This window comes from Eupeodes corollae, chromosome 3, assembly GCF_945859685.1.
Source record: "Eupeodes corollae chromosome 3, idEupCoro1.1, whole genome shotgun sequence".
In the NCBI taxonomy this organism is placed as follows: Eukaryota; Metazoa; Arthropoda; class Insecta; order Diptera; family Syrphidae; genus Eupeodes; species Eupeodes corollae.
This window is the reverse complement of record NC_079149.1, coordinates 133641534-133657664: the sequence shown is the minus strand read 5'-3', so window position 1 is coordinate 133657664 and position 16131 is coordinate 133641534. Positions and strand designations below refer to the sequence as shown.

At 36.3% G+C, this 16131-nt stretch overlaps 2 protein-coding genes across 5 annotated transcripts in view; both read right to left on the bottom strand.

Moving 5' to 3' along the window:
* LOC129949345 (WASH complex subunit 3) overlaps positions 1 to 16131 on the bottom strand; it is a 191588-nt gene that overhangs the window by 164309 nt on the left and 11148 nt on the right. The window lies entirely within an intron of this gene.
* Positions 1329 to 15756, bottom strand: LOC129949333 (ubiquitin conjugation factor E4 B). Of its 4 annotated transcripts, none has more exons than XM_056060727.1 (11): positions 15620 to 15756; positions 14076 to 14617; positions 10304 to 10391; positions 8802 to 10240; positions 8161 to 8732; positions 3391 to 3799; positions 3205 to 3317; positions 2956 to 3133; positions 2724 to 2870; positions 2324 to 2666; positions 1329 to 2267 (listed from the first exon to the last, which is right to left on the bottom strand). In XM_056060727.1, exons 2-11 carry the CDS (start codon positions 14097 to 14099, stop codon positions 1969 to 1971), a joined length of 3612 nt encoding a protein of 1203 aa, XP_055916702.1. In that variant the 5' UTR covers positions 14100 to 14617; positions 15620 to 15756; the 3' UTR covers positions 1329 to 1968. The 4 variants fall into 4 exon arrangements, with proteins under 4 accessions (XP_055916702.1, XP_055916705.1, XP_055916703.1 ...); XM_056060730.1 differs by having other exon boundaries at positions 14076 to 14213; positions 15620 to 15737; XM_056060728.1 differs by having other exon boundaries at positions 15499 to 15728.

Here is a 16131-nt window from a genome sequence, read left to right as displayed (position 1 = left end):
TCTTCTACTGCCTTAAAAAATATTGTACTTACTGCTTGTGCGATACTTTTGTTTGGCAAAAAAACCTACTCCAAGACGCGCTGATGCGTTTCTATTTAAATTTTTTGGCAAGTTTAAGTTCTAATAAAGGTATTAGAACTCTTTAACTATCTCTATATTCTCAGCTTTGTAGTTCCGTTTTTCATTAAGGCAATTTCTCCCTTCTCCATTCTTGAAAATTATGATCTTGGAACTTTCCATGTACAATATTTTACAGTACTCAAAAATTCGGTTAGTCATAAGGTGCAGCAATTCTAGAGATGACGCGAAAACCACAATATTATCCGTGAACAACAATGCTTTAATTTATTCTCCAGTGTGTTCGATACAAACAGATAAGAAATCGACTAAGTCTTCTTTAAAGAGAGCGAATAGGCTTGGGCTCATAGTGCAACTTTGTCTTACGCCTGATTCCGTTCTGAACTTGTTCCTTCTTCTTATTAACGAATCCGCAATGCTTTTCAGAACAAAGATATAATCGATTGTTGAGTAACCGGATCTAAAGCCAGCCTGAAATTCTTTCAACAACTTATTTTCATCAATCCATTTATTGAACCGTGCTTGCAGAATAGCTGCAAATATTTTATATTACGAATTTAAAAATGATATTCATCGAGATTTCGAAATCACAGACCAGTCTCCTTTTTTGTGGATCGAAAAAATTCTTGAGTAGTCATATCTGTTCCCAAAATCTTGTTGTAAACTGCCGTAAAAAAAAAATATACTGGTATTCCATTGGAGCGCGCTGCTTTTCCATCCTTCATTTTGTTCATTACTGTATTTACTTTTTCGTAGGTTACATGTGTGTCAAAAATTTTATTATAACTACCCGGAGGTGCAAAGTGAAAGTTGTTTCTTTCGTGAATTGGGTTTAGCAAATTTTAAAAATGGTCTGCACAAAAGCTTGGGTCTCAACTTGGGATGGATAATAAAGTTTTTACCATTCAAATTATTCACCAAATTACAAAAGTTCATCGAGTTCATGTTTTCTTAATGCTGCACAACGTTCTCGGATATGAAGCTTTCATGATCTCTTCTTCTAACTCACGTTATATTGCTGATATTAATATTTAAAATGAATATTAAAGATAGGGATTTTAGATTTGGAAAACCATCACGAATTTTATAGATCGTGAGTGATTGTGGAGTCGGATTTGTAAAATAAGGTCCTCAAAAGAGTGCAATTTGCTTGCCATGGTGAAACCTCATCGACCAGTGCAATGCCCTCAATCTCGACGTTAAATAAATAAGCGATAAGACTTTCAGACTTTTTAAAATAATAACAATAATTGAATTTTTACACTTATGACAAAATTGTTTGTATATTTTTCGATTTCCTTTTTTGTTTTCTCTAAATTATTTTTATATGTAATCATGTATATATATATTTTTATATTATATTAGTTCCAGTTTACATAAATGTTTAAACTATCATTTCTTATTCTCGTTTTTATTTTGTTTTTGTTCTTTTCTCTTTATTTATAAGCAATTTAAATACTATGTATCTAATACAGATATTTCAAAGATAAACAAAAGAAAGAAAGAAAAATTAACATAACGCCAATAATAATCCCCCCCAGCACAACCAACCACAGCAACAAACAATTTCAAAACAAATGACGACGATGAGCGGTTCGGTTGTGTTTTGGGTGAATCTGAATAAACTACTCTCAATATTTTCTTCCTAATTGAACGTACAAACTTTTTAACTAATCAAATTAAGTTCCTAGCAAAACAAAAAAACCAAAAACATAATCAAAATATTAAATGAACAAATGAATGAATATTAATAATAATAATAATTTTATATAAACAAATTGCATATAAAAATTTAAATTTAGAAAAATTAGAAAGAAAAGAAAAAAAAAACACAACTACTACAAATTATTTATATATTAACTCGCGTATTTGAGAAAAATGATAATGTGCTTAGCTACTTTTATCAAATAAGTCCAATTGCTGCTGATTTTGTCTTTTGTCTCGCTTCTCCCGCCGCCAGGCGTCTATGCGATCCTTCAGTTCTACATTTGGGATGAGCATATCCTCGGTGAGCGGCTGTCGATTGAAGGGATCCGTACTGCTGTTCAGAAGATGGCGGGTGATTATTGCTCGGTCCATTACCGTACCTGACGGTAGAATAACTGGATCCAACATTAGAGTATCCATTAAAGGATCCTTGAACTCATCAGGCGCATCCGCGCACTCGTCTTCTGCTTGTTGATTAGCAACTGTTTAAAAAAAAATGTAATTTATAGAAAATAAATTTTAAAATAAAATTACTAACCATATGTGTCATGAGCTTTTGTAATCAATGCCCTAAACTTCTCCACTTCAATGGTCGATCGAATGCCAAGCCGTTCGATACGATTTGCTGCATCGTCGAAAAGATGCTTTTGAAATGATCGCTCGTCAGCGGCAAGCGCTTGCGCGAATCTATCACAGTCAAGATGTAAATATATGTCGAATATTTGGCCGAGCAGGCGTCTTGGCTCCCAACCATATTTCGCTGGATTTCTCACTTTCAAATCATTGCACTTTGGCCCGCACAATTGTTGCAGATTAAAGTTCAGCATTGAACTTAGCCGATCAACAAGTTCAGCTCGCATAAAGGGCTCCTTAATATCGTCCTAAAAATACAACATTTTATATTTATATATGTAAGTCCACAATCTGTTTTAAATTACTGTTAAATAATGGAACATTTCGACAGTTTCTCTGGCAAGTGTTAAATACGACCGACATTGTCTTTCATCTGTAGACAACTGTGAGAGCCGAGTTTGTTGTTGTTCTGATCCCAGCTCAGCCCAAGCGCTCTCGTTCATCATCAGAACCTTTTTATTGAATACAAATATATTTTTAGGGAATTGAATTTTGAATTTTTGAGGGGTGGGGTGGGGTAGGAACCTAAACACCAACCTGAGTCTGATGAATACGTTTAAGATTCTCCAAACATTCGTCTAACAAGAATGTTGTGTCGTTCATTAACATATTGACAAACTTAACAAATTGCTTGCCCGATTTAGATTCAGTTATCATGACCTGTCTATGAATTGGACTATCCCACATTGATTTGAATAAATGACTTATATGATACCTAAAATTAAATCAAATCGAAAATCTTTTTGTAAAACACTTGAATCAAATTAAAATCCAAGCGAAGCCTACCTTATTGTAAACTTATCGTAAAATTCAGTACTTTGTCCAGTCGTTTCGATGTCAGTGTAGAATTTCATCAACGAACTGACCAAAACTGTTTGTGACAGTTCATGATTCCACATCTAAAATAAAAAATAAAATAAATATGGCATACCTTTTAAATATTTCTTTTAAAATTAAAATTAAAATAATTACCAAAACATTTAATGATGAACTTGATGGAGCCAATGAGAACACAAATAGTACCTCAACTAATTTGGCAGTGACATATGGATTCTTTATACAATGCGGAGCACACACGCACGTCAGTAACCATGTTATAATTGGATGATCGATTGCCTGACGGACTGCATTTTGATCGGCTAGAGCGTGTTGTAGAGCGAACAAGATAAATTCGGCAATATCATCGACATACCACTCGGGCAGTGCAGCAAATGCATCAGTGGGCTTCATTAGTGGTGCATTGACTTTGGATATGAATGGACCATCGATCTTTCGCCCCTCCATTTGGTATAATAGGAATTCACAAACAGTGGAATAGAAGTACATGCAAGAAGTTATGAGTTTTGGATCCAAGAGACAAACTTCACTGCAAATTTTTGATCTAGAAAAATTAAATTATTTAATTTATTAATAAAATAATTTTAGATTTTTCATGTTTAAAAAAGACATAAATATGTACATAAATAATTAAACAAACGAAATATTTAAAAATTTTAAAATAAATAATTTAATACAGCTAAAAAACCTGAAAAAACTTTTAATTGAACGTCTTTTTTTAAGATGAGGGAAGTTGACCTAAGCGTGCCACGTGGTAAGCGTAATTATAACAACGAATTTGCTAAAGAAGCAGAAAAAGCTTCAAGAAAGTGTTAAAATAGGATCATCTAAAGAGTTACTTACGAGCTCTAAACAACAACTGATAAAAGTTTCAGATGAGGACTAGCTCAAAAGGTAAAACACTTTTCTGCTAGTAAAGTAAATACTTTGCCTGATGAACCATCTTAAGTAACACAAATATGCACCTTAATAAAGAAGAACTCATTACGCCCATCAAAGCACTGAAGAATGACAAAGTGGTTGAACTTTATAGTTCTTCTTGAATAGCTATTGCGAGCAGCTCCAAAACACTCATTTAATAAGAGAGCTTTTTTGATGAGGGGAAAAATGGAATGATTGTCGAGCTTCTAAAATAAAAAGAAGACCTCAAACAAAAATACCTTCTTCCTACAACAGAAAACATAATATAATAGTATTAAAGTGAAAAAAAGATCAACTCGACGATATATTCGACTCTGAAAAAGCAGGACACTATGCGGATCATCCTTCGCTTGTTAATCATCGATTTCGAAAAGGCGTTAATAGAGAATTTATCTAGCTTGCCTTGCACAGGAGGGGCATCCCTGGTACATAATGGTTGTCAGAGAAGTTGGGAATATAAATTGGAGTTAGGCAAGGCTGCAGACTCTCAGTAAAACTGTTCCTGTTGGTGACGTATTGCACGCAAATTTGTCAAATTAATATTCAAGAATTCACTGCACCCTCCAATCTTACCTGAAACATCTGGACTACGCGGACGATGTATGCTTACCCTCTTATAGGCTCAACTGACAACAAGTTTTGAGAGAAAAAGAAGCAGATTTCGTGGAGTGATAGGTCAACGATCAGAGCTAGAACTTTCTCATCAATCGAGGTAAATATTTTTGGACAACTGGTAGAGGTGGTAAAAGATTTGTAATAGTTTGGAAATATTGTCTCTATGGGTGGTGGAACGGAACTGGCTGACTTCAATATGCTGAAGCCTACTGTTTCGCTTTAATGTTGAATCCGTGCTGTTTTAAGGAAGCACCACTTGAGAAGACACAAAAACTGTCACAACAAATCAGCAAACCTTGGAAAATATATTTCTTCGAAAAATCTTGAGAATTTTCTGGTACAAGGAGGAGTCAATGTTATCTGGTTTTGAATTCTTAAAAATTGTAATGACAGGGAAAAAAAACAGTGGCAAGGAATTCGCAATTCGCTTAGTGCGGCTAAAGAACTAATCTCTGTACTTTACATCAATTTCGAAGTTAGGCTAAATGGTAAGCAAAACGCGATATAGGGGCGTATTACCAGTCGCGGGTCGCAAATTCGCCTAAAGTCGAATGTTGGGTCTATTGCGTGCCGGGCCACAGAGATATCAAAGGAAATTGTAGAGCCGATGAACTCGCTAAAAATGGAACTGTCATACCTATTTCACCTGAAAGGGAGAAGATAGAAATACCGATAGCTACATGTAAACTTCTGCTAAAAGAAACAGCTTTTGCGATAGCAAACTCTAGGGGGCACAATTTACCAACATGCGCAGCCACAAAACTCATATGGCCTTCACTGGACCTAAAGCGCTCTAAAGAATTGTTATCTCAAAGAAGACTTCACATTAGCTCCCTAATGGCTGCCCTTACGGGACACTGTTTTATAGGCAGACACGCAATACGACTTGGTGTAGCATCAAATGACTTCTGCAGGAGCTGTATGGAGGAGGAAGAAGAGGAAACAATCTCTCACCTTCTCTGCACTTGCCCTGCTCTTTTACTAAGACTCAAACTTCATCTGGGAGACTACTTTTTTAATAATCCCAGTGTACTAGCTAAAAAGGATATCAAATATCTTCTTCGCTTTATAAAAAGCTCAAAATAGTTCGACAAGTGGAAAGTAACTCTCTAGATTCATGTAGTATCACAATTGGCCTTTTCTTTTGGCCTAAGTGTGTGGATTAGGAATTCGCAGCCACTTTAACCTAACCTTACCTAAAGTTTTGCAATTTCAACCATTTTAAAACTTGCGTGCGCACTACTATTTCTCGGATGTGGAAGTTATCAAAATATTTTGTAGGAAATGACTTTGAGCTAGGTTTCTCCCAACCTACAGTTTCAGTAGTTTTAAGCGAAGTTCCTAATTTCCTTGAAGCAAGAATCTGCCCAGTTTGGATCAATACAGATATGACCACTAATGAAAAGCAAGAAGCGAGTGACTATTTTTTTCAAAGAGCAGGCTTCCCAGGGATAGTTGGATGCGTAGACGGAACTCACATTGGTATCATAGCTCCTGCTCAGTTACAACAGCAATATTTAAATAGAAAAGCTTTTTACAGCTTTAATGTGATGGTGGTAAAATACTTCAAAATTGAATCTTGATGTTTAGGTACAACTTTTTCTTTTTAAGAATAAATAAAATAAATTGGGTGGCGCAACAGTCCGTTGAGAACTAGGGCCTAGTGACTTACAACTCTCAACCATTCCTGTGTTCGAGTAGTGTTGTCACGAATAGAAGTGACCTACAGTTTTATGCCGAATCTGAACGGTTAATTTGAGAAAGCACTTTTTCATGACAAGAGTTACTCTTGGAGAATTTGTCAATTCCTCGCAAGAGGCAGTACCCGTGAAAAGACTTAAGATGGCATTGGCAGGCATCGAACCCAAGACCTCTGGCATGACAGTCCAATACACTAACCATCATGCCACTGGTACATCTTTTATTTTTAAGTCTTGTGACAATAATGGAGTAATAAGATTTATCGATGCTATCCTGGTTCTACGCATCACTCGTTTGTGTGGAATCATAGTGCGTTAAAAGATTTGTGGAAAGGTGGTGGATAATTGGAGACCGGTCAAGATATCCACTCTATAATATCTCGTATAGGAGGTCCCAATGCGTTTAGATCAAGGGCAAACGAATCCCAATATTGGGCTTGGTTTTTCTTGGATGATCCAAACGTCCTGACACCCTTGACAATGTCGAGGTTTGCCTCCAAACCCTGATAACTGGGCGTTGTTGGTTCTTTTAATGCTATACCAATAAAAGTTGTAATTAATTTATTTAATAAATATTTAATTTGTTCTAATCTTTGTCCATTTTCACTAATTTTTTTTATGTCGCAACAAAAAATATAGACAACAATTAAAAAAAAAACTGTGATTTTTTCAGTCACCAAGAATTACAGTTCGACCGATTATGACAAATAAAGGCAAGCATTCGCCAATTGTCCATAGTGTTAAAGGGAAGAATGCAAGTGGATATTTCTTTAAAGCACAGTCCGTTAAAACAATGATAAAGTGAGCCAAAAAACACTACAAAGATGTTCAATTGACGTAGTCATTTAAGAGAGGTAAGTGGAATCGATCGGTAATTAGAAGAGAAGAAAGATTTGTCAAACGCTGTGTCCTTGAGTTTGCATCAAATTGCCTTACAAAGAGATAAGCTTTCTCCAGATAGATAAAAAATGGATTGTCATTGGAAACCTGCGTAAGAACCGGTTACAAGGAAGAACTTCACATGATTTTTGAAACTTTTGTAGTAGTTTTTGGTCATTCATAATTTTGGCTAGTCGAATATTGGCGTTGCAGGCCTTGCTGGATTCTTGAAATTTTTCCGGTTCTTCTCAGTTCGGTTGGCTCTAGAACACTTTTTGGGTCTGATACTTTCAACCCTATTTGACTTTTTGTTTCCAAAAGAATAACATAACACAGCCATAACTTTTAAATAGACCAGCATAGCGACCAGGAAATGATCCTGATTTTATAGGATTTGTTTGACACGCGAAATTAGCAGATATAAAACCTTTAGTGATATGCCTTGAGGAGTAAATACGCTAATTGTTTATTTATCAGGACCAGAGGTGAGAAACAATTAAGAGTACGATATTGGAGAGGGCTCGATGACAAGCTGAATATGGTGATTAACCTCATCAGGTGTTGTCAGGCTCAAATCCATTTGGGAAGCCAAGAAGAATTGTGTTGAAATCACCCCTAATAATGAATTGTGAGTGTGAGGGTACAGGAAGACGTTTCTTTGAATTGGAATTAGACAGAGCATCAAATTGACGAGGCTTCGGTACAGTAGACAATAACACATATTTACGGAAAATTAAAACCACATAAATTACCCTAAACCACAACAAGACACTTCTTCATCTTAACTTACCTATTGAGTTTCTTCAATTGCTTCAACCAACGATCCCTGAATTGTTTATTACGCTTGGCATATGGAGTATTTTCCCAATGGGATTTGGTCTTATCCAATTCGTCAATTAACTTCTGCAACTCCTTGATGGCTCGTGTCTTCTGCCGATATCTCTGTATGGCTGGCATAAAGCCCAAATGATGAGCTTGCAATGTCAGGAACCAACATTGCGTCTGGAAATTGGCATTGTGTTCGGAATCTTTAAAATCACGTTCCAAGAATTTCTTGTACTCCTCTTCGGTGAATCGTAATTTTGTGTCATTTTCGATGTAAATCAGTGAATTCGAGTAGAATGGAAATAGTGGATCGACACGATCCAATTTAATTTTAACCGATAGCTGTTGCAGGACAACCATCAGATTGATGACAAAACCGTCGCGAGCCAAGAGCTTCTCGTCGGAGGCAATTTGGACACGTCGTTCGTTGTGCAATAGCACCTGCGAGATGTATTGTAGTGTGATGGGACGACTGTTGACATTTACTAGTAGCGAATGGAACACTGTGTGCATAAGAGTTCGCATCGAATGGAGTTGCTGGTAAAATTAAATAGAATACAAATTAAAGACATTTTTATGGGTCAGGCTAAGTTGAGATCGACTTACCAGTCTAAATTTACCAGAAGTTACTGCCAATATAGAACTTCTTCCATTTGTCTCGGCAAATTTGATGTTCTCTTCGGCAAACATCGAGACCGACAGGAACGGTCCCAAGTAACTGCACTTGACAATCTCTCGACCGGCAATTTTGGTGCAGATTTCTGGCAAAAAGTTCGCCTGCTTCACCATCAAATCACAAATGGGTCGAGCATTTCCCACTTTGATGACAATCAAGTTGGCCAACGTCTGTATCTGATCCGTCTGCATGTAAGTCGTGCAAATGTTCCTCTGCATGCCCATAAACAAAGCCCGCAGCAACTGTCCGAATATGTACTCGAAATCAGCCGGGTACTTGTAGGCTTCAATCACCAGATCATGCAGGAACTCTTCAGGACAGCGATCTTGGTATATTATTTCCAGCAGATACGACTGGTCCAATTGGTATTGTGTGTGCTGATGCAGGGTGTCGTTCAAAGCGAGAATGCTAAACCGCATTAGGGATTGATGTATGAACCCCAGTGTTGTCTTGAACAAGGGGTCCACGGTGAGATCGGCCCGACTGCTAACGCTCTGATAGTTCTTGTAGCATTTGATTAGATACAAGATGACAGAGGTCTTCCCTTGACGCAAGGGCTTTAGGTGTGTTGTTGGTGGGTCGCTGGTGCTCGGACGCGACGAACTGGGTTGATCTGGCCTCGGTTCGACTTCTGCAGTGCTCCCGGTGGCCACAACATTAGCCAGGATCTCCTGTACTTCGGTGTCGTCGCTTTTGATCTTCTTCGGAGTCGAATACTGATCGCAGCTGTCTGCCTCAATGGATTCTGGCTTTTCGTTGCTGTATATCCTCGTTACGCACTCCATAAGGATTTCCGAAACGAGTGTCTTAAAGTTGTAACGTTTCTCGGGGAACATCTCGATTAGATTGCCAACTTGTGCGCATATCAATTTGCCAATGCTATTGTCGTTCCATGTGGCATTCAGTATCTTCGAGACGTATTGTTCGATCTTCTCTTCGATGGCTTCAATAGCTGGGATCATCAGACATCCATCTGTGACAGGTGATGTATTCTCACTGGTTTCCATATTCTCAATGCCCGAGTCGGAGTCTTTGAATTTGTCATTGCCATCGGTTGATTTGCGACATGGGGGCAGCAAAGGGAATTCATCAGTTTCCATTTTCTGAACAGCATCTGTTAGAATTGATTTTGGCGTTTCAACTCCAGTTTTAGTTTCAGTTGACGTTGAAGTTTCAGTTGCAATTGCAGTTGCAGTTTTAGTTGCAGTTTCAATTGCAGTTGCAGGTGCAGTCGAAGTCGAAGTTGAAGTGGGTGATGTGCTGCTAATTGTGGGTTCAGTGTTTACTTTGCTGCTGGTGTCCAATGTCATTTGTAACGCATTTTTAACCAAACGTGATTCTTTGGCCACATTCGTTGAACTACGTGGAGCTTTAAAAAATCACAAAAGAATCACATTAAGGTTTATAAAATACAAATAAAAAAACAACATACTCTCTGCTTGTTGAGGACTCTCAGCCTCTGCTGTACGTGGTGTTGTATTTAGACCAGCAGTTAAGATGCGCAGTCTTCTGGCTCTTATCTGTAAGAAATAGAAGTATTTTATTTAATTCTATATTTAATATTATTTCATTAAATATTTTCGTATTTAAAAAATTATGCGTAATTTGTATTGTTAACGAAAAAGTATAGAAAAAAGATGATTTGTTTGTGTTAAATTGACGACTGCAGTTGAAAAGTTACCTTTAGGTAGGGTAAGGGCACTGACAATTGATATCGCCGTGCCTATATATTAAATGTTAAGAGCTGTCATTTTCCAGCAATTTAGAGGCTTTGATAAAGCTAATGAGACTGTTTCCTGGAAGGTCTTCGTTTTTATCAAGATGACTTTTTTCAACATCGAATAAAGCGTTCACCTTCCAAGAGAAGGGTTGACTTCATGATCTTTTCCCAAGTTATGATTACTGGAAACTATCTAATAGGAAAGCTCACTAGATGGTGATTTTTGTAGGAACTGTAGTAACGGGTAAGAGGAGGAAACCTGTTCTAGCTCAAAAACGAAACTCACTTAAGGAAATTCTATTATAGCGATCCAAATGATCTTAGACAATCAATAGTCTTTCAATTGAGACGATAAATTTCTTTTAACAGGTAAGCGGGCAGAGATGGCAGTAAATTGATGCCCTTACTTCGTGATTCAATAAGAGCTGGAATGCGCCGTTTTTATATTATAAACTCATAAGACCTGTGGATGAGAAATGATATTTAATAGCGAACGGATTTAATGACATCTTAGCTCCATTTCTTCACGTTCAGTAAGGTCGAAAGATCATTGAAATCGTTAACAAATGATTTTCGGAAGAAAGACATCCTAGATCTCAGAGTATTGTGAGGAATGCCCAACTTTGATTAATGTTCTCTTATCCTGACTATATCATGCCTAAGTCTCCATAAAAGTACAAAAGAAGTTTTTTTGTATTCGTAGACCATTTATAGCTAGATACATTACAGTCGGTAAGGTTGTGGTTGAATTCTTTCCAACCAATTAAGAAGATTTAGCCCTCTATAGCACCAAGAGGAATATGAATATGAAAAACCGATCCTTGCCAGGCCAACTCGATCCTTGCCAGGCCAACTTCGCGGCCTGGCTGTCAGTGTTTCTATTTTGGTTTGAGTTCGATTTGAGTATTTTGCATACTTTTCGGATACAGGATTGAAGAGCCCCTGCAGTACCGACGGTAGCTGTTTTGTAAACCCTTCAATTTGTCGATACTATATTTCTAAGCACAGGTGAGCACACAATCCATCAACAGGCAAAATAAGACGTACAGACTGTCAAGTAAGAGCGTGGTCGTGTTAATTTATAAAAAATGATTTTATGAAACTTTCAGATACATATTTAGTACATTGTATACATTACAAACAATGATGCAATTTAGTCAATAATGTGTCCAATCGCATCTCCGAGGTATGCTTTCTACTAATTTAACGGCGTGTTCTAGTGGCAACGATCTCCAGATCCGACGAATTTCGTAAGACAACGGCTTCAAAGTGTATGTGCGTCTTCCACGAAGCTTCTGTTTAATATATGCCCACACATTTTCAATAGGGTTTGCGACTGCGACGATGCCAGATTGAGTCTTCCACTGAGTACAGAGCTTGCTGCGGTGTTTAGGATCGCAGAATCCAATCTTCATTTTTTGTGATGAACCATCGTTTGGCAGATGGCAGTAATGCTTTTTTGTAGATTTTTATAATTTTCTCAGCATTTAAGTTGTCAGAAAAGAGGTACAAAGTGCAGAATCCCTGCTTTGAGAAGCAGCCCCAAGGATGCACCTTTATTCCATGTTTTACGGTCCGCTGAACAAGCCTATTGGTGGAAGTTGACCAGGTTCGCGTAAGGACAGAACGTTTCCATATAGAATATTCATCAGTAAAAATGAAATTTTCAAAATCTCTATCAATATTCTCATGCGCCCAAGGGAGTCGCTTTGTCACATGTTTTTTAGTCAACAGAGGTTTTTTCATTGAGTTGCGCCATGGCGTTTTACCTGATTCTCTTTCAAAAGATCAACGACAACTTAACCTATTGTTGACAATGCATCAAGGACAAAGCTTCCCTTTATCGACTCGCGAAGGAATTAGAGCGAAATCTTTCATTAACTGCCGGTAAAGTCGACCACGCTCTTACTTGACAGACTGTACAACGACCGTGCACGTGCACCAAATCATCTTATATTGAATTCCCAAAGCACAAACCGTTCTTCGGTATTTAATTTCCAATTTAGTTAGGGATCTAAAATAACTCCTAGATAGTTCGAACTGAAAGATAAGGACCTATTTTGACCATTGAGTCGGGGTAGAGTGAAAGCAGGTATTTTAGCTTTGGTAGTAAAGAGTATCAGTTCAATTTTGCTCTTATTATACCCTAGTCCACTACTCATGGCCCAGCTGCTAACTTTCTTTAAAGCCATCTACCTCATTTTTTTCGCTAATCATGATGGCGATCTTTCCCGACACCAATAAAATCATATCACCAGCATAAACTACCGCCTCCAAATAAGTTTTTAACTAAACGAGAACTGTATTAATGACTAAAACCCATAGCGAGCGAGGAGAGAACACCGTCCTGTGGTGTTCCTCTACTCACATTTTTTGAAAAAGATTGTGTTTCCTAACGAATCTAGAATCCTTCTATCTATGTGGATAGACTTTATCAATTCTCTAAAGGAATCGTATACATCCAAATGAATAATGAATGGATTCAGTTAGTGAGTTGTAAAGTCATTGTTATGGTTTATTTCTGGAGCACCAATATAAAAGAAAGAATTATATATTTTTTCTTGCTGCTTTCATCACCTCAAAATTCACTAATATGTAGTAATTATTTTCTTTTTTTAATTTCCGTATTCCCTTCCCCCTTATATGCCTTAACATTTCGAATGAAAAGATCATAAAAGGCATCACATATTTTTTTTATCCTAATAACCTACTACTAACATTTGAGGGCTGTTTTCGGCACATCATCCACCCTTTTTTCAGTATTTTACCTTCAAGAATATTTCGAGCAAGTTTTGTAGCCTATGTTTTACAGGGTTCTTTTTGTTTACGTTTCAAGTTGTTTTGTTGTAATTTCAAGTGTGAAAATGCATATTTTCAATGCAGTTAGTCATTTCGGTTTTTGAATATCATTAGACCTCATTCTTCTCTCTAGGATCTGAAATTAGCTTGAAAAGCATTTGCAAGCTCCTTATATTTTTACTTCTAAAAAAAAGCAAAGTCAACAAATTGAAGACCGTACAGTAGTCTCCTTCTTTTAGTAAAAAAGCAAGACCCATAAAGCTTTTTTGTTTCTCATTTGTTTATAAATCGTAACATCTTCCAAGAAAAACAATATTATTGTTTAGAGTTCATAATTTTTTGGAGAACAGAAACAAATAAACACATTTTTAGAAAACGACAAAACAAAAATAAACAACCAATAATTTAATTTTCAAGTTCATTGAACTCAATGTGATCAACCTCTATTCTCAGTGTGATTTTATTCTAAATACACAAAAAAAAAACACACACAAGATGGAATGCAATGAACAAGAGTCTTGAGTCTCAAACAATAAAATATTGTTCTAGCAACAACCAAGGATAATAATTTTTGTGTATACCTAAAAAATGCAGCTCGCTTATTCCACCCACTCATACAAAATATACAATTCTATTAATTAAACAATGACACGACCATAACAAAACAGAAAAAGAAAAGACTTACCTCTTCTGGTGATAGTTCACTCATTGTTCAGCTGCTGAAGCTTCCTGCTTTCTTCTTGTTTCCAAAATAAAGCACAAGGCCGGATGGATGGTTGGATGGACGTCTATACGACTACGATGTGGAGGACGTTGACAAGAACTAGACACAAAAAATACACAATATAAGTGATCCGCTACGCGCCACCGCACACCGCAAAAGTTTCTTTCAATAAATAGGTATCAATAATTTCGGTGCTCTATATTGTTGCCTGCTTCTTCCTTTCCGTCCGCCGTCACTACTGTCAGTCCCTGTTTATGTTTGTTTGGCAAAGTGCCCTTTTTCAGCTGTAGCCCTGATCGTAATCGTAATGAGCCTTCTTTTTGTTTCAAGACCTCTTCTTTTTCTGTTAGCTTGTTGACCCAATCAACAATAATATTTTCAACAATGCGTCTCAACAATTAATGTGCAAATAATAATAATAAATTTGGTACTTCACTTTTTGAACAGTTTTAATTTTTTTGAGAATTGTTTGCTTCTTTTTGTTACGAGTTACGCACGAACTTCTTGAAAAAAAAAAAAACAAAAACCATAGATTTAAATGTTTTTTTTGGATTTTCCAACTTCCAAAGCGAAAAACAACGCAGGGCCCTCTTTTTTAATTTCTCAAAATGTCTCAATACGTCGACGAAAAACTAAACTAAAATTTATTGGTTTTATTATCAAAAAAATCAGTTGATTTGGTTCGTATTTTTCGTAATGAGTTTTCCCTAAGACAGAAGGAAGAAAAGAAAACAGAGAACAAATAAATTATTTTGAGATTTTCCTGCGTTGTTGCGAAAATCAAAATGATGAGTTCTTTGTTCTTGAAAATATGCGTTTTCCTTTTTTGTATCTTTTTGGAGACCGAAGATGAAGAAACTCAATGAACTGAGATCGAGGCGAGATGGTAAAGACAAACGAACGAACGACGAAGACGATTTCTCTTTAGAGTTTGACCAAAAATTTAGAGGTAGATAATATCATGTCAAGAATCCAGATCGAGGTGGAGAAATATTAAAACAAATCAGAAACAAAATAAAGATAAACTTTGAGCTGCTGCTTTAATAAATAAACAACAAAACACTAAAGACTAAGATTCAGATACTGATTCTGAGTACATTTTATTCGAAAATTCATGATTTTAAAAAATAATTAATAAGTTTTAAATATTTTATAATCAAGAAATCTAAAATTGATTATTTTCAATTCGCTGGGTGCGATAAGTTTATTTCATTTTTACCATAATCACTTTATTTTCGATTTGATTTCAATTTCGATTTCGATTCGACCTGTCTCGCCGTCCGTATCGTCGCCTCGTCGGTCGTCGAGAGGAAAACGAAAACTTGCAGTTAGATTTTCTTTTTGAGACTTTTTTGAGACAAAAACAATTATGTACTGAAATTACTTTGATAGATTTTCTTTGTTTCTTCGTAGAAATATGTTTTTCTTTGGGGTTCAATTGGAGCTTTATAATTTAACTTTATGAAGATATAATAAATGAATTTGTTAGAATTTTTAATCCATACTTTTCACTGGCAATTTTTTCTACACTTTTTTCGTCTTTTAGTTTTCTATTTTCTTATTTTTAGTTTTAGTTCGTGGTATCTTCGCTTCGACAGAGACTTTTCATTTATGAAATGAATTACAGGAATAAAAACGAAAAAAGCAAGCGAATTGAAGACAGATTGTGATGATTTCGCTTTGCGTTCAGAGATGTTGAATTGAGAAATTACTGAGTGCGTTCAGTGATACATTTTTGGATACATCAAATTTATTCGAATGTTTGAACAAAAACCAATAATTGTGATATTTTCAAAAGATTAAATATTTTTGGTTTGATAGAAACCTGCAAAGCTATCATAAGTTGAGGAAAACTTTTACAATTTTTTGCACAAATACTTGTTGAGAAATAAAAATAAATAAATCAGGGGGCACAATAGCTCTAAGACTTGTCTAGTGACTTGTAATTCTTAACCACTCCTGTGTGCGAATCATTTAAAGTGATGGAGGGTACCTACAGTTTATATGCCGAATCCGA